At 55.8% G+C, this 21577-nt stretch overlaps 8 protein-coding genes across 8 annotated transcripts; 5 read left to right on the top strand and 3 right to left on the bottom strand.

The window, feature by feature from the left end:
* Window positions 1-49: 49 nt before the first annotated feature.
* DICSQDRAFT_97419 (uncharacterized protein) lies at window positions 50-3979 on the bottom strand. Its single transcript, XM_007361064.1, has 17 exons — window positions 3924-3979; window positions 3761-3846; window positions 3567-3705; window positions 3390-3508; window positions 3260-3334; window positions 2906-3204; window positions 2483-2837; window positions 1906-2430; window positions 1806-1853; window positions 1588-1744; window positions 1431-1534; window positions 1190-1372; window positions 877-1129; window positions 738-820; window positions 612-686; window positions 403-555; window positions 50-348 (listed from the first exon to the last, which is right to left on the bottom strand). Exons 1-17 carry the CDS (start codon window positions 3949-3951, stop codon window positions 238-240), a joined length of 2793 nt encoding a protein of 930 aa, XP_007361126.1. The 5' UTR covers window positions 3952-3979; the 3' UTR covers window positions 50-237.
* Window positions 3980-4344: 365 nt separating this feature from the next.
* DICSQDRAFT_165565 (uncharacterized protein) lies at window positions 4345-4653 on the top strand (the record flags this gene model as incomplete). The annotated part of the gene is made up of 2 exons (XM_007361063.1): window positions 4345-4367; window positions 4419-4653. The coding sequence occupies 2 exons, from the start codon at window positions 4345-4347 to the stop codon at window positions 4651-4653; spliced, it is 258 nt and encodes an 85-aa protein (XP_007361125.1).
* Window positions 4654-5492: 839 nt separating this feature from the next.
* On the top strand, window positions 5493-6833 carry DICSQDRAFT_177286 (60S ribosomal protein L7). The gene is made up of 6 exons (XM_007361062.1): window positions 5493-5526; window positions 5589-5604; window positions 5664-5756; window positions 5951-6117; window positions 6172-6309; window positions 6361-6833. Exons 1-6 carry the CDS (start codon window positions 5510-5512, stop codon window positions 6680-6682), a joined length of 753 nt encoding a protein of 250 aa, XP_007361124.1. The 5' UTR covers window positions 5493-5509; the 3' UTR covers window positions 6683-6833.
* Window positions 6834-7139: 306 nt separating this feature from the next.
* Window positions 7140-8593, top strand: DICSQDRAFT_151909 (uncharacterized protein; the record flags this gene model as incomplete). Its single annotated transcript, XM_007361061.1, has 2 exons — window positions 7140-7216; window positions 7282-8593. 2 exons carry the CDS (start codon window positions 7140-7142, stop codon window positions 8591-8593), a joined length of 1389 nt encoding a protein of 462 aa, XP_007361123.1.
* Window positions 8594-8654: 61 nt separating this feature from the next.
* Window positions 8655-10468, bottom strand: DICSQDRAFT_132059 (uncharacterized protein). Its single transcript, XM_007361060.1, has 5 exons — window positions 10148-10468; window positions 9901-10090; window positions 9283-9849; window positions 8947-9194; window positions 8655-8884 (listed from the first exon to the last, which is right to left on the bottom strand). The coding sequence occupies exons 1-5, from the start codon at window positions 10214-10216 to the stop codon at window positions 8828-8830; spliced, it is 1131 nt and encodes a 376-aa protein (XP_007361122.1). The 5' UTR covers window positions 10217-10468; the 3' UTR covers window positions 8655-8827.
* Window positions 10469-10897: 429 nt separating this feature from the next.
* On the bottom strand, window positions 10898-16164 carry DICSQDRAFT_97408 (P-loop containing nucleoside triphosphate hydrolase protein). The gene is made up of 20 exons (XM_007361059.1): window positions 15946-16164; window positions 15818-15883; window positions 15642-15771; window positions 15476-15591; window positions 15370-15424; window positions 15127-15313; window positions 14809-15071; window positions 14612-14754; window positions 14409-14559; window positions 13899-14350; window positions 13575-13845; window positions 13474-13517; window positions 13282-13420; window positions 13157-13225; window positions 12453-13097; window positions 12264-12391; window positions 12177-12197; window positions 11137-12123; window positions 11030-11082; window positions 10898-10916 (listed from the first exon to the last, which is right to left on the bottom strand). Exons 1-15 carry the CDS (start codon window positions 16134-16136, stop codon window positions 12990-12992), a joined length of 2385 nt encoding a protein of 794 aa, XP_007361121.1. The 5' UTR covers window positions 16137-16164; the 3' UTR covers window positions 10898-10916; window positions 11030-11082; window positions 11137-12123; window positions 12177-12197; window positions 12264-12391; window positions 12453-12989.
* A 2362-nt stretch (window positions 16165-18526) lies between these two features.
* On the top strand, window positions 18527-19952 carry DICSQDRAFT_151905 (uncharacterized protein). Its single transcript, XM_007361058.1, has 4 exons — window positions 18527-18708; window positions 18757-18934; window positions 18987-19580; window positions 19641-19952. Exons 1-3 carry the CDS (start codon window positions 18583-18585, stop codon window positions 19241-19243), a joined length of 561 nt encoding a protein of 186 aa, XP_007361120.1. The 5' UTR covers window positions 18527-18582; the 3' UTR covers window positions 19244-19580; window positions 19641-19952.
* Window positions 19953-20101: 149 nt separating this feature from the next.
* DICSQDRAFT_97406 (uncharacterized protein) lies at window positions 20102-21567 on the top strand. Its single transcript, XM_007361057.1, has 2 exons — window positions 20102-20978; window positions 21033-21567. Exons 1-2 carry the CDS (start codon window positions 20170-20172, stop codon window positions 21454-21456), a joined length of 1233 nt encoding a protein of 410 aa, XP_007361119.1. The 5' UTR covers window positions 20102-20169; the 3' UTR covers window positions 21457-21567.
* The last annotated feature ends 10 nt before the right edge of the window (window positions 21568-21577 follow it).

The raw sequence follows: 21577 nt of genomic DNA, 5'->3' as shown, positions 1-21577 counted from the left end.
GACTGCTGTGGCAGCACAACTGGGCAACCGTCGGACAGGCCTAGGGGCGCGCGTAATCGAGCAGCACTCCAGTGCATGCCGACTAGATTATATTGCAATTATAGACTAATGCATTATTCTTACGCTGAGTGGTGATGTGTGGCATGTATGTATGTACATGTGCGTGTCATGTCGTCAGTCTACAAGGTTCATGAGTCCGTCCTCCCAAGTCCCCGAGTCCCGTATACGTTGCCACGTTCACGCATGAGCCTTCGTTACCTTCGCGATGCCTTTGCCCACGCCTTCCAGGATCTGTTTCCGCGACTCGGTGATCTTCTTCGCGACGTTCAGGACGAAGTCGTGGTCGAGCTGTCGTTGATCGGGTCAGAAGTGAACACTGCGCAACTAGGTGGTAACACGCACCCCAGACTCATGGATGATCGGCTTGCAAGCGTTGGTGAGGGCCTTCCGACCCTCAGCGGTAGCTTCCGCCTCCGCTCGGCTGATCAGAGCGCTCGAGATCTCCGTCAGCACGGCCGCCGACTTGGTACGGATATCTTTGATGTGCTGCGTGAGCTGTGGAGACCGTCAAAGTCAAGCGCAGGACAGCGAGGTATGACGGATGAACTTACACCACCGAACTTGTTCTGCTTGATGACTGAAGCTGCCTTGAACCGCGTTGTCTCGATCGCGAAGAGAAGGAAGGCCTAGGAAGGAGATCAGAGGGGAACCGCTCCCAACATGCGCAGGAAACGCACCTCTTGCGTCAGGGTGACAACGTGCAAGAGCTCCTGAGGTAGACCCTTGCCCTCGGACACCTCCGCGAAGCGCTTCAGCATATCTGACATAGAACATCAGCATAAACATCGCATCGCACATTCTCGAAGAAAGACGCACCATCGAAGTACTTGCTGATGGCAGCAGGAGGCTCCACGACCGCCGGCGGCTCCTCATCCTTCTTCGCGTGCCCATTGGCAGCCTCTGGAGGAATCTCCAGCCCCTTCAGTGGGTGCCCGGTCTTCTGTTCCGTCAGCTTCGCTGCTTCGGCGAGAACAGCAGAGGGTGGCGGGCGAGCATAGTCGTGATAAGGCGTGAGCCATTCTGACAGCGCCGTAGCGTAGTCGTAGAACAACGCTTCGTCCTTCGAGAGCTAATTCGCGGAGTTCCGTGAGCGTGATTCTTCTCAAACGCCAATATGGTAGGTCGATACCTCGTCGATCTCCTCCTGCTTCCTCGCAGCCAGGCGATCCTTGAGAGGCAGCTTCGTCTCAGGGTCGTTGCTCGGCTTGGGGCGATCACCAATAAGCAGCTTGTCCTCCACGGTGTCGTCGAGGTCGCTTGCGAGCTGGAACGCCTTAATGTAGATCTTCAAGAACACCCAAAGCCAGCCAAGCTAGAGTGCCGAATTGTGAGCGGATGTGCGAGGATCGTGTATGACGTTGTTAACGTACGCCCGGAGTTTTCTTGGTAAGGAATTGGGTTTGGTCGTGGAACGTCTCGCTGCTATGGGGCTGGTAGTTGGCGAGGATGGAGAAGTCCCGGTTGTCGTGATGGACTATAGATAGTCAGGGGCGAGGCGGATAGATGGAGGATAACAAGTCGACGTACGACGGTCGAAGATAAACTTCAGTTCGATAAGCTCCATATCCACAAGCTCGGAGTTGATTGCCTCATGAGGGATCCTCATGCGGACATGCTCCATCTTGATGAGGTCGCGCTGCAGGGAGTTCTCAAGCCGATCCTCGAATATGATGAAGTCGTGGATCTTACAAGGGATAGTGATGTTAGTCTCGAGATCGCGGCGTTCTCGGTGCGAATTCACGAACCTGAGAATATTTCTCATTGGCAAATGCGCGAACGATCAACTCCGCCGTCTGAAGAGCGATGTTCATTCTTTGCGGTGGTTACAGAGTGATTGCAACCTACGTCTTCAGAGTTCGACAAGTATATGCGACTCGACTCCAAGCACTCGGACGTGTACGTGAGGTCGCCGATGGACGACAAAGAGAACGTGGATGCTCTTGAGAGCACAAAGTGCGAGAGCGTGTCGTTCTGGACCTGCTTCACGTTAATACTCCTGTAGTGCTCCAGAGCCAACGAAGGCGCGCCAAGTAGGCGGTAGATCCGTATCAGGTGTAGGCGGATCTGGTACGACGTCTTGCTTCGCACGATGGCGTACTCGAGGAGTGCGGCTGCATTGTACAGGTAGGCCTCATCGCCGGTCTGTTTCCAGACACCAACAAACTCTTGGGCAGCAAGAATGGCTAGGTCATCTGCAGGCTGGAGTTCGTAAGACGGGAGGTCCTTTCCAAGTTTGAGGCCCTCCAAGTATGCGTCGATTTGTTGTGAGGCCCGCTGAATCTCGGCTTCGGGTGTAAGAGCGGACTGGGGGAGGTTGTAGCGAAGGAGCTTCTGAGCGTTTATGTAGCGCCAAAGGTCTGGTACAGATGTCTGTCATAATTTGAGCCGTGTTCTAAGAATTACGCAATAGGGATAGACGTACCGAGGACGCGGTCTGCTTCTCAAGCACGGCTGTCCACCTCGCAAGATCCTCGCCCTCCAACTCAACGTAAGGCTTCAGATCCTCATAGCAGCAAGCCTTTCCGCCAAAGTTCTGGAAGTAGGCCTCGAGAAGAGAGTTGAGAGTGGTGGTATCTGTCGCAAGACCATGCTGCCTCGAACGCTTCTCGAGCTCGAGAAGCGCAAGGTGTCCTGACCGGTCCTTCACACCGTCCTCCTCGACGACCTTACCAAGAAGCTCCCGTGTCTTCTTGATGCTCTCCACAGTGGCCGACTTGTCCTCGGGATTAACGAACGTCGCATCCAGCACAGCAAGAAACTCAAGCCAATTCCGGTCCCTCCAGATGCCAGCGGCCGAATTGACTTCAGTACGCAGATGTGTCCAGCGGAGTCCACGGCCACTCACTTCGCTTCCAGTATCTGCTTCTCAGCATGCTCACCCGCTTCCTTCGTGAGGCCCTTGAGCTTCCAAATTTCCCTGCGGAGCTCTTCGCATGCGAGGCTGCTCGAGCATACAATCCTACCGCTTTCGCTCTCGACCAAGTCGTACGCCTCATCATAGAGCTTCAGCTCCTTGAGCACTGTGAGGTGTAGGTGGAAGCGCTCCGCATAGAAGACAGCGGGTGCTTGCACCTGCGACAGAAGCCTATGTGCAAGCTTGAAAAGGATGGTGCGCAGAGTCTCGGGCGTTGTTGGATCGTTCGCCTATAATCCTGGGAAGTCTAGTAACACCAACATACGACAGGTAGCCTCAACTGACCTGCAGGAGAGCGCCCATAGCGTTCCAATAGAGGTAACGATCTTCCTGGGATTGCTTGTGCATCTTGGTCGCGATCTAATCCCAGTGCGTCAAGCGTCCGAAAACCTCGGAATGCAGCGTTTGAGCTCACCTGCTGTGCCGCTTTCCAGTTTCCTATTCTCACATTCGCGAAGAACGTCTGTGTGCCAAGTTCCTCGTTCGCGGGTTGCTGCTTGTACGCGTCTTCGTACATGGCCACCATATCCTGATCTACGCCGTACCACAATGACACCTCCGAAGGACATGCAGAAGGAATTGGTCCACTTACGACGTCCAAGCCCGCGAAGGACGTGCATCATAGCCGTCAATGTGGGGTCATCGACCGGCTTTAATGCAAGAACCTCGTCACAGAGAATGAGGGCCTCCTCGACCTTTTGGGAGCGCACTAGTGCCAGCGCTTTGAGAGCCTATGACGCATCGGGGCTATAGTGGATGTACTGAGATGGAGAAACGCCTACGCACCTTGACAAGCAGGTTGTTCGGCTGCTTCTTGAGAACCTTGTTGCATGCCAGAATCGCGGACTTGTTGGAATTGGTGTCCAAAGCCTCTGTTACACGAATACACAGGTAGAGAGGATTGGGGGTTTAGTACAAGTCCACCGGAGGGTGCGTTTTGAATGCGAACCGTAGATGGGGCGGAGTTGGCGGTCCATGGCTCGATAGGAAGATATGGCACAAGGAAGAGGAAGGAGGAGAGGAAGGAGGGAAAAGGGTAGACCTTGTAGTGAGCGTGCAATGACACGAAACGCGTTCTCAAATTTTGGGCAACGCGTTCATAGACGCCTATAGACATCTCTGCGTGTCGTCACGGGTCGCCGACTCGCCATCCGTCCGATCCCGACTTCCGAGTCCCCAGCCTGCCCTCACCGTCGACACACACCGCGCGCATTCTCGACCCGACGGCAACGCGCGGCGGGAACACAGTGGATCCGGATCATTCGTGCAAGTGACTGAGAAAGGTATTTCGAGGTGCGCTGCAATTATGTTCGGCTTGTCAATGCAACATACACGAGACGTGATGCAGTGACGCCGCGCGTGTTCGCGTCATGCCTCCACCGTTACTCTCGAGGTGAGCTTCCCACATTACCCAGCCTTTACAGACCCCTCAATCCTCAAACAGAACACTTGACCCCATCCTTGGGGTCTTTACTGGAGTATTCGCCTACTACCTCTACGAGAGACACCCACGCACGGCTCTTCCAGAAGAGCTCAGACTCACGTCACTCTTGAGATGGAAGCGGGAGAAGTGGCAGCAGGAGCGAGAGCGCAAATTGCAGGCAACAGAGGACCCAATCGACTGGCAGGTAATTGCAGCCAGTGTTGAGGCAGAGAGCGACAAGCCGGCCTCAAAGTGATTGGGAGTATGACTGGAACTACATGTACAGCCAACAATTGTTCTCAACTCATGTCATCACAAGAATACGGACCCAGTGTGTTTTGCACTATCTGCTTGACTGAGACCGCTTGTATAAGCGTAGGTTGACCTGCGTACGAGCTCCGAGGTGCTGAAGGGTCGAACCACCTTCGGCATAGTAGACATCCTGTGAGCAGGGAAGGAAGACCTCAAACCCCGAGTTGAGAAACAGTAGACCAAATCTAGTGAGACTGTTTCGATCCTCAACACTTATACTGAAGAAGAGCAAACTGATAAGAGCAGAGACTGAGGCGGGCGAGTCGGCGACTTCTCGAGGTTGCGAGATCAATGCACGCTATACTCGGGCAGGACGGAAAACGATGGTATTGGGCGCGCGCTACGGAAGCTGCGCGGGACCACCGAGTCCGTGTCGCCACCGCTCTCTCGCGCGACCGGTGGGCCGAGCTCAAGCCGGCGGAAGGTGAATGTACCTGATACATGAGACGTAGCTCAGAGAGACGGAAATGGGGTAGCGGAAGGGCGGGTGCAAAAACGAAAGCTCGAGGAGTGCGAGCTCCCAAAGGGCGAGAGATGAGGATCCTGGGCTGCGAGCCCTCAACCTATGTACTACTAGAAACAAAGCAGATGTGAAGCGGCGAGGGGGTGGCACGAGTTACGCTGTCATAGACCCTGGAAAATAATCATTGTCCAGAACATTTGTGCATAGATAGATGCTTATCTGAGTGCGTGGGAATCGTCTTGAAGAACTGTATAGTCGATATCAGCCACCCAACCGGTCTCAGCACGCGTCTCCGCTACGCCCAAAGGCCTAAGCCCGTCGTTCCTCAAGATTCCAAATGGCCCCCTCCACTACGTGCGTATCTTCGTTATGCTAGCGTTCGTGATAGGGGAAGACTGAGGCAACATCCGTAACAGCGTCCCGACCGTCTCGGTCAGTCGAAAGCAACAAAATCAACGTCTGGAAATAAAAGTTCTAACCCTTGGATGTAGGACGTTGAAGTCCCCGAGACCCTCCTCAAGAAGCGCAAGCAGAACGGAAAGGCCCGTGAGGAGCGATTGGCCGCTGCGACTGCCGCGCGCAAGGTCAGTTTACGTCCAGTTGCTGCGTTGCAGATTCAACATTTTTATATACTTCGTGATGCATACTACAACTCTTGGCTAGTGGGAGCTTCGTTTTCACTGTGCTGCCGGAAACATACCATCTTTCGGGACTGATCTTTTGTTACCACCCTTCAAAATGTGTTTGTGAATGATGCTGATGTCGTTCGCGGATGTAGGCTGCCAAGGCCAAGCGCAAGGTCATCTTCAAGCGCGCGGAGTCCTATGTTAAGGAGTACCTTGCCTCGGAGAAGGAGGAGATTCGCCTGAAGCGGGCTGCGCGTGCTGCTGGCGACTTCTACGTCCCTGCTCAGGCGAAGGTTTACTTCGTCATCCGTATCCGGGGGTGAGTGTCTTCATGATTGCTAGTCGTCGAGCGCATCTGGACGACGATTCCCAGTATCAACAACATCGCCCCCAAGCCCCGTAAAATCCTCCAGCTTCTCCGTCTTCTTCAGATCAACAACGGCGTGTTCGTTAAGGTCACGAAGGCGACCGAGCAGATGCTCCGTCTTGTTGAGCCCTATGTTGCATACGGGTACGTCTTAGCGTTTCTGTCCCCAGACCTATTATAACCTTTCCACTGTAGCGAGCCCAACCTGAAGTCAGTCCGTGAGCTCATCTACAAGCGCGGTTATGGCAAGGTCGACAAGCAGCGCATCCCCCTCTCCAACAACGCCGTCATCGAGGAGACCCTCGGCAAGTACGATATCCTCTCCATTGAAGATCTCGTGCACGAGATCTACACCGCCGGTCCCAACTTCAAGCAGGCATCGAACTTCCTTTGGCCTTTCAAGCTTTCGAACCCCACTGGCGGCTGGAGGACACGGAAGTTCAAGCACTTCGTCCAGGGCGGTGACTTCGGTAACCGGGAGATCCACATCAACAAGCTCATTCGCCAGATGAACTAAGTTGGTATTTCCGGGGGTTCGTCTGCGTCGGAGGACCGCGGGCGAGCGTGTATGAGGGAGTATGATTGGCATGCTTTACCACTACGACGACTACTAGCACCGATCTTTGTATGCCATAAGTTCACCTCAATCGTCGAAAACTACCTACTGCCAGGATCGCATATTTTCGAGTGACAGAAGGCTGAGTACCTGACGCCGTCCATCCAAATTTCCACAAGGTAGGAGGTCGAAATTTTGAATAGCTAATGGCGGGCGATGCCGATAAACTCGTACTTAGAGAGGTGTGCAATCGCTGTTGACGGGAGTTATCTAGCACGATGACGACCTGCCACACAGGCCCGGAAATCGGTCTCGCACTCACATCTTACTCAGCCATGTACCACATAACTCTTTGTGTCGAGCATGATCTCCGCGTAGCATAGCACGCAACGTACGAATCACACGACGAAATCTACAAATGCGACGCCAGAGGGACGCCGATGGAAAACAAGCGGCTCAGCCTCGAGAGGTCAACAGTCTCCTCCATACGCTGAGGTGTGTGAGCTACCTTCAGAGCAATCGACTGCATGATAATAATGTCGAATGTCTTTTGTGTGCAGAGGAGAACAGTTCAGACACTCGCAAAACCTACGCCGATCGAGAACGCATTTGAAGGCTCTCGGCTCGCGCACCTACAATGACCCCTCCCTCCCCTTCTTTGATATCTACAAATACGCTCATGCGCCATCGGACGACTCTACTCGTGAAGAGGATCGCCCCCCTCCTCCTCTCCCGGTCATCCGCGAGGGCCACTTGGAGCATGGGTACCCGCGCGGGGCCGTACCGGGCCCGCCACCGCCGAGGAGCTGGAGCGGCCTCTTCAGGCATCACGACCGAGAACACGACGCTGAGGACAGGGACACCGTCGCTTTCCGCCGCCGAGCATTGTCGCTGGTCTTCTCGCATACGCCCTGGAGCTTCGGGTCGGGCGACGTGCCGCGCCTCCGCTCTGGGGACGGCGGCTACAGCTCGGACGACGAGCCGGCCGTCCCTCCGCTCACGCAGCTCTGCTTGCGAGTCTTGCTTGCGGCGTTTCCGGACGCGGCGGAGTTCAGGGACGAGCTGCTGGAGGTGCTGCCGCCGATGTTCCGCAGGGACCTGTTGCGGTATACGGCGGTGCACGGGCCGCTGCCGAATGGGAAGCTGTATGCGCTCTTCGAGCCGGAGGGGCATGTGGATGGGGAGGTTATCGTGGTGGGCCCGCAGACGACGCTGCAAAGGGATCTCTTTGTGAGCTTCTCGCCTCACTCGGCGTCGCACAGAGACGGCGGGGACGAAGAGGCGGAGGACAGGCAGGAGGGACCCTCCGGCAGCGGTCAGGCGCAGAGTAGTCTGTTCGGACCAGACACAGAAGGGGCAGAGGCCGAGGCCGAGGCAGAGGCGGGAGAGGAGGAAGCAGACGACTGGGAGGCGGAGTCGTCTTCGTCGCAAGAGCCGCCTCCTCCGTTGCACACGCTCATCGTGCTCAACGCCCAAGTGCCGTCGGCGACGCTCTTCCTTTTGCCTCTGACCCTGACCCGACTCGCCCTGCTGGCCCTTCCGGTGCCCAGTCCTCAGGTACACCGCCTGCCGAGGATATGCCCCTTGCTCGAGGTCCTGGACCTGTCATACAACCCGTGGCTGAACGACCCCCCTGGAGGGAAGGGACACGCGAACATGGAGAGCACGCTGGACCGCATAGAGTGGGAGAAGTGGGCGCGGCTGCAGGTGCTCGGACTCCGGATGTGCAACGTGCCGGAGAGCATCATCGCACGCGTGAACAAGGGCCGGCTGGGGGACGAGGTAGAGATAGTCGGGCTGGACGAACAGACGTTTGGTGGTAGTCTAGATGTCGTCGAGGGAATGATGAGCAGTTTGCGGTTGTCTGACTGAGAAGACCTGGTCGATTGCAGCAAGACTCATGACTTCGAGCCTCAGAACCGGGTGAAAGGGTGTGATTGAGTGAGGTGCGTCCATGGTGGATTCGATGTAATACAATAATTATACACTCCAGTGCCATTCAACCAAATATGCCCATTCCTGCTCATAACAGTCCGACAAATCTGCAGGATGCTTTAACGCGATACCTAGAATGCCGAGAGGCGCATGCAAGCAGACATGTCTCTGCTATGACACGCGCTCTGTAGACTGCACAAACAGATGCAGGTCAAAGGGGGGAAGGATCTGCAACGTCGAACATGAGCTGTGCACGCCAGATACCGCATGTTTATTTTGGGTGTCCTCACCTCTTCGGGCTCCTTCTCCTGAGCCGTCTTCTTGACGGAAGGGATGGCGCTGTCCAAGCTACCGGTGTCTTTGGAAGGGACAATTTTGGACTCCTGCGCAAGCGCTGCCATAGGCGGAAGAGCGACGTTTGCGGGCCATGTGCTGCGAGGGGGTATCTTCACGTCCCTATCATGCAGCATTCCCCAGAGGGTCGCAGTATATCGCGCGTAGAGCTCAATGCGAGAGATGATAGGCCGCTTCGCGCGATCTACAAGGGCGTGCGTTCACAGGTCAACGTCAATGGTCACAATCGGCCAGGATCATGCGTCAGAGCGCATGTGAGAGGGAACGCTCACACAGAATGGCGCTGTCGATCTGGTTCGCGACACCGTCCCGCCGGGTCTGGGTCATGTACGTTGCGAGCGGACTTCGCTCGGGTACCGTGTACGCGAGGACCCCGCCGACCTGCCCGAGCTCGTGAAGGTACGTCGCACGGTCCTGCGGGCGGGAGAGCTGGTTTGCTTCCGAGTAGAGGTTCTGGGCGCGTATGAGGAGCGCCACGTTCGCGTCCTCGTTGTCGAACTCTGACATGGCCGCATCCTCGTCCCCCGGGGGGGAATGCTTCTTGTCTGATGCCCCGGACAGGAGGGGCGGGTGCGGCAAGGGGGTGCTGGCGCCTGGAGGGATATATTCGAGAGGTATAGTGCGCGCGGCCTCGATGAATGCCTGGATGTGGAGATTGAGCGCGAGGTGGGTGGGATCGACCGAGGTCGAAGGGAGATACGAAAATCTGCCCGAGGGTATGGAAGGAGAGGAAGGTGCTCCGTCGGCCTCCATGTTTTCCGAAAGGACTGCGGGGAAGTGCTTGTTGAGCAGTGCGGTTGCCTCTTCGATATTGCCAGTCAGGATGCGGGTCCGGATGTCTGGGGAGGGTTAAGTGTATGCAACGAGCGAACGGCAAGATTCTGGCGCGCCTTTGCGGAGCTCGCTCATAGCGAGCCTCTCTTCGAACTCGTCTAGTTCGTTCGAGGCTTCTTTCACTGGGGAGGCCATAACCTCGTCTCCGTCGGCGTCGACATCCTTGGGGCCGCTGCTCTCCCCGACAAAGACTCTAGCTGCAGAGGTATAGCAATTGTGCACGAGATAGTCTAGTACGAGCTGGCGCTGCAGTGAAACACATATTTGAGCCTGCGCAGGCGAACAGTGCAATAATAGACTCACGAGCTCCTCCGGCGCTGGGTTCAATAGCCTTGCCCTCGTTGAGAACGAGGATCCAGCCTTATTCGACATGTTGCGTGAGCGACAGCGAAGAGTGCGAAGTCGGCAGCTGTGAAAAAATCGAAAGGCTCCGGGAGCGTTCTGCGGATGGAAATGGCACGCGAAGGGGGGCTCTTGTTGCTTCGGGCTGAGTTGCGCCACCACCGCCTGTGCTCGAGATGATGCAGCTGGTCGGATAGAGTTCTTGGACTGAAGTGCTGAAACACAGCGCGTCCAATATGATGATACAAGGCTGTGGCCTGAGGCGCAAGTGTTGCAAGTCAGAAGACGAGGACGGGCGAGCGCAAGATGGAGGACAGCCGGAATAGGCAGCTCATGGGGGGGAGAGGCCCGGGCGGAGCGGACTGGGAGGCGGGACAGCGCGCCAAGATAGAGCGACCCTCACGCTGCCTGTCTCGCTTCTCTCCCACCGTGCCCTCCCGCTATCTCTCAGCAAACAGCGGCCGTCTCTCCCCCCTCGTCGACGTCGCATGCACACTCGCCCATGCTACTCAGCGCAGCATTCTCCGAGCTCCTAGGCTACACCTCCATCGCGTGCTGGTTGGGCGCACAGTTCCCGTAAGTCTCGGCTTCTTTTACCCCGCATCCCAATCAGTCGCGTGGACAAATCATCTCACCGTCGAGCGCGTCATCCATAGCCAGGTTCTCGAGAATGCACGACGCCAATCGGTCGAGGGCCTAGCCTTCCCATTTCTCATGAACTGGCTGCTCGGTGAGTGCTATATACTTCGGCGCGACAACCCGCAATGCCCTAGACAGATCGCGCAATATGTCGCGTGAGCGTCGCTCATTTTGCGCTTCTCTGACTTCATGTCCATCCACTAGGTGATACCACCAACTTGATTGGTTGCATCTTAACCAACCAGTTACCCTTTCAGGTGAGCCTGTACAATACCTACGCTCATAGCACAAACTCCTCAACCTGTTCCTAGACATATCTCGCTACCTACTTCTGTCTGGTCGACCTGAGTCTTCTCGTGCAATACTTCTACTACGCTAGGAAAGCGAAGGCCATCCCTCCTGCATACCTTCACGGTCGCGAGCGCACCATCTCCGGGACGCTCGGCACCCGTCGGTACTCAATCGAACGCGCCGCCAGCGCGCCCCGATATCGCGCCCTCTCCAATGTCGCAGCAAACGTAGCCGCCGTCGCGGCGCTCGCCGCACAGCAGGAGGAGCACTCGCAACGACACGGCGCTCGCTCGCACTCGACAGAGCCTCGCTCTCCCGGGTTCGACGATGATGACGACGTAGATGAAGACGCACTGGCGCGCCTGGCGGAGAGCTTCCACTCGGAGGGTGGACGGACAGCACGGCGGAAACAGGTCGCTTGGGGGTATGACTCGTACCCTGGTCCGGGTCCCGCGAGCGTCCGGCACAGTCGACAATCAAGTCGTGTGCCCCACGCGTTGCAGATGTCCGTACCTCTCGATGAGCCCGAGGCGATACCTCGAGGACGATCTACCGTCAGGGCGGTCGACGTTGCAGAGGACGACGAGGAATGGCTCGCGGCCAACTCGCACAGGCGGAGCTCGCGAGCTAGCCGGAAAGGGGCGACGATGGTATTCCTCGGCATGTGGGCGCTGTTCGGCGTTGGGACATTTGCGGGGAGCACGCTTCCGCATCCCAATGTTCTCGCGGAGAGGACAGGGAAGGTACTCGCGCGCGCGGACGTACCGCCAGTGGTGCCTATAGCAGTGTTCCCAGCTGTGGTCGTCGATACGCGAATAGCAGACCCCATACTTTCTGCGCAACTCGCGGGAGGGCCCGCTGCCGTAGAATTCACTCGATCTATCGAGGACTTCTTGCTAGAACAACCCGAGCCAGCTCCCTCGATGGAGTTCATCATTGGCCGAATATCCGCATGGATATGCACCGTTCTCTACCTTACATCTCGATTACCGCAGATCTGGAAGAACGTGAGTCTTGTCCATTAATTGTCACCGCTGTGCGTATTTATCACCACCTTCAGTTTGTCCGCAAGTCTGTAGAGGTATGATGGTCCTCGACTACAACACGCATAGCATATTACTCATATATGCTGTCTTCTGGAATATAGGGTCTTTCCATATATTTATTCATCTTTGCATTCCTGGGCAACACATTCTACGTAGCATCAATCCTCACGTCTCCTAATCTGCAACTACCCCCTCCACAAGCATCTGCATTCATGCGCGAGAGCATCCCGTACGTGCACGTCAGATCCTACTCCTCGCGTGCATCTCGAGCTCATCTCATCACCCATCAGATACCTCCTTGGCAGCGGCGGCACCCTTATGTTCGACGTCACGATCGTTTGTCAGTCCTTCCTGTACCGGCCGAAAGGCTCCCCGCCCCGTGGTCGGCATGCTTCCCGCACGTACAACGAAGAGGAGGCGGGGTTGTTGAGCGCAGAAGCGACCGGGGCTGTCGAGGATGCCCCAGTCACCTCCCGTCGACGGGGAGGCAGCGTCAGCCGGGAGCCCGCAGCTGCGCTTTGATTGCACGGCTCAGACAATATCGACCACCTCTCCCTCTCCTCCATACCCTCTTGTGAGATATCGCTATGAAACTTGGCCCTTAACGTAGCTGTACAAATTTCCTCGTGCTGTACATACTACATGCTCTGACAGGAAGGTTCTGATAGAGGTCTCCAAGGGTCCGGGAAAGCTAGATGTTACACGAGATTGCTGTGTATTGTACACTTTTTGGACCTCTCTCAGTGTGGTGCAACTCTCTAATCAGGGCTGCCGGATGTACATCACTGAGCACCTCCCTCATTTGTCATCTGCAATCTGCGCCTGGGTCATTCAAGACCGGCGTAGCGGACATCAGCGTTGGCTTCCAGCCACGCCATCCACTTCTTCAGAAACGGGCTGCCATGCTGCACGGTCGAAGAGTCGCCTATGATGCACTGACGGAAGGATGAGGATTAGCTGACAGACGGAAACCAGACCTGTCGGAACAGCTAACCAGGTGTCGGCGCGCTCGGGTCATGGCCACGTTCAGCCTTCGCTTGTCCTTGAGAAAGCCGACCTCCCGCTGCAATGCAGTATGTCGTCAGCGGTCAACCTGAACGTCGTAGGAGGGCCGTGTACCTTCTCGTTGCTCCGTACGAGGCTGATGATCACAGCCTCTTTCTCCCGGCCTTGCATCCCGTCGACGGTCCCGATCTCGAGTTCGGGACCATAGATCGGGCGGAGCAGGGACGTGAGGAGCGTGACCTGCGCTTGGTATCTGTTGTGGACATGTCAGTGTGCTGCTGCGCGGTCCGGAGAACATAGGCGTACGGCGTGATCACAGCTATCTGAGATGGCAGGACTCCTGCGCCAGCCTGTAGAGGTGTGGGTCAACGCTTGGGCCCCCTATGCAGTTAACAGGGAGGATGTACCAGCTGATCGACCCACATCTTGACTACGGAAGCCTCGTTCTCGTTACAGCGACTTCCTTCGTCGCCGTCACCTTCCAGTCGTTCAAAGTATTCACAGCCTGCAGTGTCGTAGAAGACGACAGGGGTGCCGAGGATCTCCTTCTCATCGTCCTCCGAGTCTGTCTTAGTATTCGGCAAGTCGCGGAGGAGGTGCGCCTCTACGGACGGGTGGGACTTCAGTCTAGAGTGATACATGACTTTCGACGGGAAAGACGCGATATGGGCATGCATTCTGTGGAGTTCGTGTGAGCGCATAGAGTGGAAACAGAGACATGTGCTACGCACCGGTATTGGACGGTGAGCATACGCTTGATGCCTGGTCCGTACATTTTCTCTAGCCGTTCAAACAGCGTCGTTTCAAGGGTGCGAGGTGTACGTAGGACCGCCTTCGGCCCAGGCTTGTGCGGATCCCGGGGTGTAGACCTCAGCGGCTCCTTTGGGTCGGCCGTCATTGCACAGTCACCTTCGTCTTCACCGGACTCGGTGTCTCCATCTTCATCTCCTCCTGATTCTGGTTCTTCGTCTTTCGGGGGTCTCGGTTGTTCCGTCTTCTGTCCCGTCTTCTCCGCAGCCGATTTCTTGCCACTTGGGGTAGCGATAGATTTTCCAGGTGCTGAAGCTCCAGCGTTCTTCGCTTTTTTCTCCTTCTTGTCTATCGATATAATAGTCGGCGGAAGTTGCATTGGGTCTCCAGCGAGGATTAGCTTCTGCGCCTTGAAGATGGGTATCCAGCACACCTGACATCGAACCATCAATGCATATCGTCGATGCCAAAGAGAATGGATGGTATCCTACAGCTTCTACGGCTTGCGTCGCCTCGTCGATGATGACAACGTCAAAATCCTGCGATCGCACCTGTCTGCCACCCGCGGAATGGCAAGTCGCAAGAACGACTTGCGATTCGCTCATGACACTTTCCACCACCCCGCTTTCGCGCTGGCGGTACCTGGAGTGTACTGTCAGCACAGCGTGCGACGTCATCTTGGTCCAGTACCTACTCCTTTCGCAGAGCTTTAACTTCCTCCCACATCTTCTTACGTTCCAGTCCCCTCGGTGCCTTACCCTTCGCGCCCTTCCCTTTTCCCGAAAGGGTGTCAAGCGCCGCCTCGAGCTCATTCTTGACGTCCTTCGCCAGGGCGGCCTAAGCAGGAAATACGCATGAGCTTCTAAGAGACATAACAACCAGACTGCTGACCTGGTCGCTCCGGCTGGCTTTAACTTCCAGAGTTACCTCAAGCACTTCTTCTTGATTCATGACCCGAGCGGGATGTCCCACACGTGTCACCTTCAGTTTCTTGCCGTTATCTGGAGCCGGAAGGGCGAGGAGTCGCTCTAGAATGTTATCCACGGACAGGTTGGAGGCACCGCACACGAGCAGTCGGAGGGGCTTGGGATTGGTCGGCGTGACGGTAGTGAGCTGACGGATAAGTTCTATTAGAGTATGCGTCTTCCCTGTTCCTGCAGCGGAGTGGTCAAATACTCTTCATCATCAAAGTTTGAAGAGATAATCTACCTGGAGGTCCGTGGATGCATGCAACTTCTGGAGATCCGAGTGCGAAGCGGATCGCCTCTTGTTGACTCGGATTCAAAGAGCCATCGAAGAACTTGATATCTTTGATAGGCACCCTTTCTGAAGGTGGTGCCATTCCCATGAGGACGCGATCGAGAGGAGTCAGCTTGGGCAAGAATTTGTCTTCCTTCTGCACCACCACGCTCGTCAGAAATGTCCGCTCCAATTATTGCCAAGGATACGCACGACGTCAGAGTTGGACAACACAACTTTCTCTAGCTGATCGAGGGCTTTGATCATTCTGCTTATATGCCGTTAGCATATATGGAGTGCGAAGGCGAAGATTACTGACCTGTCGTAAGTCACGCTATTTGCGAGTTTGACGACCCGACACCTGTCCGGCAGGTCGAGGTCTTCTCCACCTGTCTCCGGAGGATCTACGGCTATGACAATGCGGGTTTCAGAGACCTAAGAAGGCGTAAGACATACCACTGCACTGCGACGTATGACATGCCTACCTTGAACACAACTCCTTCGACACTATCCCCTTCCCCCTTCTGGGCAGGTCCTGATTTCTTGGTCTTCGCAACTTTCTTCGGAGCCGCCGCACCGGAGGTGTGCTCTTCTATACGTGCAAGATCGCCTGGCCTGTTTTGTGTTTTGGCAGTTCCCATGAGTTAGAGATACGCCTTACCTTAAAGTGTGCGGCGGAAACAGAGGACTCGAATGGTACGCCGCTGGTCGTTCCAGCTCCACTAGACTGGGCACATCGGCAAGATGTTTCAGAGCCCCACCAAAAAATTTCATGGCAGCTGTACACACGTCTTGCCACCAAGACCGATCCCGACTGAAGCAATCCCGAGGCCGGCCAAGCACAGGCCCTTCTGCTCGAGGACTTTAGGAGGACAATTGGACAGGAGCAGCGAGGTACGCTCGATCTCCGCTTCACGCTCCTTGTTTAGCAGCTCACGGTGTCTTGTTATGAAAGCCTTCAATTGTTCGTCAGTCGCCATTGGCGTGAGGAGGCACGATGAACTGAGGTTGGATGGAGACGGTCAGAAGCCAAGCAGGGCCAAGCGCGAGGAACATGACTGTGCTATAAGATCTCATCGGGATTCTCGATCACATGTCGGACTGGCGTCACCTCGCGTCCAGCGACTTCGACGCGTCGCGACCTTGACCGCGCCCACCGTATCTCCTGCTTAAGTTGTGTCTCTGGCGCTATGCCTCTCAAGCACCGAGGGTACGGTGCCTACATATCCTGTAATGACGAAGAGGTCCAGACTCACAAGCCCAAGGCCGAGAAGGACAAGGTCACTATGTCGGGATATATCGTCAGCGAGGCTGGCATGGTGCGTCCGTGGTTTTCAATGACACAATAGACCTGGAAGCGTTGAAGACTTTTCTCAGGAGTTCAAGGTACACTGGGTCGACGCGGAGCCACCTTCTCACTTGTCAGTCGAGATCCGAATGGACGGCCGTAGAATGGGTGTTGTGTCTCACGTCAAGGGATCGTCGAAGACATCAAACGCGGGCTTCCGTGTGGCAGTAGATGCTGTCAACCTGTACCACTTTTCCCCTCTTGCCACACACGGTATAATTCTAACTGCACTCTACTCCTACGGACAGAGACTGAGTAACCAAATCATCCTGGTCGCAGATGACGATGACCTTCCATCCGCATATACCCAGGACTTAGGAACAATTGAAATAAGGTTACGTCGAGCGCTCGACTTCGTGCCTGTATCTTTCACCCCAAAAAAGCCTATGCCGGGAGGGTCCGTTCATGAGCACAAGACGAAAGGTCGGGGGACCGGCAGCCACTGCGTGTCGTACGTGACCCATCCGCTACGTTAACTAGCCACGAATTGAAGCGTTGCTGTGTCAGATTGGGTGGCAAGAGAGAAGTCAAGGCGAGCTCAACCGTCCTGAAGCCATTGCTGATCGACGACAAGCCGTATGCTATCTTCCGATTTTACTACCGGCCGAGAGGTACGGGGGAACCGTTTGCAAGGGTCCGCGGCGTGGCGTTTGATGGTGACGACTCCAGAGTATCTCGAGTCCAAGGGGATTATACGTGGACGTTCACCAAGTTCTTCGAGCTCGGCAACCGTGGTTGGTTCCTCTAGGTCTCTTGCAAATCGGAACCATAAGCGACAGCTACCTCCCAGCGAGGGTCGGCCTTCGCAAGTTGACGATTCGCCTATCCCGTCCAAGCGTCAGCGTACTGTATTTGAGGAGAACGACGACGTGTCGACATCAGACTTGTCAACACCAGCGGTGGAAGAGGATGAAGACAGACCAACACCGGCAGCGGATGAGGACGAAGACGAGAACGGGCCAACAACAATGGCGGGCGGACAAGAAGGTGACAAGAAGGAGAATGTGGTAGAGGTATGTTATGGCCAAGCAACGAATGCTCAGTTCCCTTGACTTGTATCGTTGCCAGGTCCGTCTCAGTTCCAAGAACAACTACACCATTCCAGGAGAAGGCGCGAGCGGCGGCGAAGTCAAGGAAGAACCATTTGTCAAGAGGGAGTCGACCCCGCCTATCAAGAGGAAACCCAACCCGATTGTCGATACTCAGCCGACGAAGCGTGTCAAGAGAGAACCAACACCTTCTCCAGTCAGAGGAACTGCACGCCCGATCAAGAAAGAGCCGTCGCCGGTACCACGGAGACTATCCCGGCCACCTACTAGGAAGATGCCTTCCCCTGTTGTGAAGAACGAGCCATCGTCGCCGCTCCGCAGTATACCATATGCCGCTGTGAAGAGGGAGCCATCGTCTCCTGTAAGGCTGCCACCGGCAGTGAAGAGAGAGCCGTCGCCTTCGGTGCTCAGGGAACCCTCACCGGATGTCAAGAGAGAGCCTTCACAAGACGCTAGACTCGCACCTGCCATGCAAACTCCTGGAGAGGTGAAAGTTGAGTCTGATGTTGACTTGCGACTCAACGAGGAAGAAACGTGGGATGAGGAGGAAGAGACTCTCGTCGAGGTGCGTGTCCGGGTTCCCTACAGATATTCGCGTGGACACAGGTTGAGATATGTGATAGATCCACATCAGTTCGAGGAATCAGCACCTTGTCTTCGGCCGGTCACCTGCGAAGGCGAGCCAGTCGCCAGTAAAGAGGGAACGAATGGAACGATAGCCACTGGCAGTTATGTACTACTACATTACATCTATACTGCCCAGGAGTCGCGTGCACTTCGCCAGTGGGCAGACCGCAATGCGAGCGGCTCGAGAATGCGTGAATTCGTGTCGGTCAATGATCCATCTCACCAGTAGTTGTACATGTTGTGAGCGAGTTGTGAGCGAGCGGTTACAGTTGGATATGCACGATCCCGTGATGGACATGGACGTCACATAAGTAGGGCAGTAGCCGGCTGGTGGCGTGGGCGTCGGGCGTGTCCAAAGTCCAAGCCTTTTTCCGCCTCTCGTCCCGACCATAGTATTGCACAATGCCACTCAGCGTCAAAGGCTACACCGCTCATATCTGCTGCGATGGAAAGGAACTTGAGCAGTACGATGTGCAACAGGAAGACGAACGGACCGTGACATGCTGGATCCCCAGTGAAGCAGGAAAGGTACGTCTGTCGGCACCCGTTTCGGTATCCTCTCACTTCGCTCCAAAGGCATTCTCGGTACACTGGGGTGATCCGTCCAGCACAACGATGCAAGTGATCGTCTCTGTCGACGGCCGCGTCGTCCTGCGTAGAGGGCAAGAAGGGAAACGCACTGGAGTTTTCTCCAAGTTGACGGACCGCCCAGGACGAATAAGGGCCGTCGAGTTCTCCCACCTGGTACTGACCGGTATGTTCCTTCACCCTCGTGTAACGTCCCTAGTCGATTTCGATCCGCCTAGATGATGAAACCGTCGCGTCGGCTTCCTCTACGTCGCTGCAGAAGCTTGGGGTCATTGAAGTTGAGATGCGGAAAGTCAAGTCTTTCTGCGAAGGAGAGGACTACTACTCCGTAGGCGAAGTACTGGAGATTGGCCCCGTTCACGAGAAGAGCAAGAAGGCTGGTGCACATGCCGGTTCGTTAGTCCCTTTACCTTGCCTACGGCAAATATGTGCTCAAAGGCCAGTGGTCACGTGCAAGGCTAGGGAAGCCAACTGAAGCGGTGCTTGAACGGTCTGTCAAGTCCGTAGGTCTGGAGAGAGATCCCTTTGCTGTGTTCAAGTTCATGTACCGGTCAATAGGTGCGTCGTAGGGGTCGAGAATCTAACTTGAATTCCCGACCCTCTGTACAGACATTCTGCGCGCCATTGGTATCGCACCGCTCCCGCCGCAAACCAAGAAGAGGCTCTCACAGACTCAGGGTAATGGTGCAGATGATGTTGACTCGGACCAAAGTAGAAGGAAGCGACCGCGCATGGATGAGGAAGAGGAAGAAGCTGAAGTGAAACCCGAACAAACCAACGAGGAGGACGAAGACCGTGTCACGTTTATTGAGGTGAGATTTATCTTTACACAGCTCTTGTAGAAAGTAACCCGCTGAATCATGCCCGCTTAGGAGCAAATAACTATGCTGCAATATCGGCTCGCTCAAGAGAAAGCCAAGAAGTCGAAAACGTTCGTGAAACGGGAGGTGTCACCCATCCGTCTCCCGTCCGATTGGAGCAACGAAGTCATAGACCTTACATGAGGCATTCGTATTGCACAAGACCCCCGATTGCCTATCCGCTTCCCCCGCGTTTTGCGTCGCGTTCCCTAGGCCTATCCTTGCACCAGTCTTGTGCATGCATACACTATACTACGCTAATCGTTGTGTTTACCATAAAGTCACCTTACTTACCTTCTGCTATGAGTATCGCCTTGTATATACTAATGTATATTGAGAACTTTCCCAGTCGTTGCAGCCTTGGCAGTGCGTCATACAAGAGTGAACGCACCGCAGTTTTAGCGCCAAGCACTCTCAATCAAGCTGGCGGAATGGTGGCTCCTTTCGCAGGACCAATTGACTACCCATCGCTCCTCACGCGCTATTCCCGTGTACTACCGCCATCGTACCTTTGGAGCCCCCGAAATCAACGTCAGCGATTATGCCACCCAGACCCTCACACAAACGGGCAGCCACCTCGAGGGACGATAGCACCCCCGCCGCGGCAGGCTCGCGCAAGAAGACGCGGTTCGTCGAACCGTCGGAAGACCCTGTCAACTTCGCAGAGGAGGTTGACGCACAGCTCGAGAACCCATCCGCCCAGCGCAAGGGGCGCGTTAAGACGGAGGGATACGACTCGGACTCAAGCGATGATGGCGAGGGCGTCGTGAACAGCCGCAAGCCGGGTGGGACCGGGGCTGTGGGCGATGATGATGAGGACATGTTCATGATGGGCGACAAGGAGGAGGCGAAGGCGGAGAAGCAGGGGGTAAAAAAGAAGGAGGAGACGTTTCTGCGGCTGGGCGATATCGAGGGGCAGGAGTTCGGCGCGGGGGAGGACGAGGATGATGGGGATGAGGACGAGCCGGAAGACGAGGACGACGCGGAGAGGAGGAAGAAGGCGGGGATGGGCTTCGAGCTGAGCGCGTTCAACATGCGGGAGGAGATGGAGGAGGGCAAGTTCTCGGCGGACGGGATGTACGTGCGTACGTTCGACCCGCACGCGGTACACGACAAGTGGATGGAGGGCTTGGACGAGCGGGAGATCAAGAAGGCGCGGAAGCTTCACAAGGCGCAGGAGAGGTTGCAGAAGGAGAGGCAGAGGGCGGAGGAGCGTGAGCTCGAGGAGCTTGGAGGGAAGGACTACATCGAGCAGCAATTGATCGGGATGCTGAAGAAGGGCGAGACGGTGCTGGAGGCCTTGCAACGACTCGGGGCAAAGGCGAAGAAGAGCGGCACGACGAAGAAGAAGTGAGTACGCTATCGTGTGCTACTGCGTCCATTCTCACAAGCATCGTTACTCAGGCCAAACAACAAGACAAAACGCGATGCCGAGAATGGGAGCGGTGCCGCCATGGAGGTGGATCAGACACCCAAGTCCACGTCCACAGAGGCTACCGACGTTGAGACCATCACCCACTTCGCCTCAACCTTGATGTCTCTCGGTGACACCGACATCTACGGCAAAACATACGAGGAACTTGTGCGCTCGGTCCGCGCGAGCGGCAAGGTCGACAAAGACTGGATACCCCCGTCCGCAGACGTCGAGTACGAGTACAAATGGGCCGTGCCCGAGGCAGGGGACGCGGACCAGGTCTTCGGACCGTTCAGTGAAGAAGAGATGCAGGCCTGGTATGGTGCTGCCTACTTTGGCTCTGCAGGAGAGAAGGTCAAGGTGCGGAGGGTTGGAGGAGAATGGGGCAACTGGAATGATGTCGTTTCATCATGAACGACGCCGGTGTTCATTATATTCACTGCGCTGCTACCTCGACAAAGCGGACGTGCTGAGGTTCTTTCGACGTGTAGTATTATCTGTATTTCTAGTCGAACATGCTACCCCTTGGTTCGCT

This window comes from Dichomitus squalens, assembly GCF_000275845.1.
Source record: "Dichomitus squalens LYAD-421 SS1 unplaced genomic scaffold DICSQscaffold_2, whole genome shotgun sequence".
NCBI classification, from domain to species: domain Eukaryota; kingdom Fungi; phylum Basidiomycota; class Agaricomycetes; order Polyporales; family Polyporaceae; genus Dichomitus; species Dichomitus squalens.
This window is presented reverse-complemented; position numbering and strand designations above follow the sequence as displayed.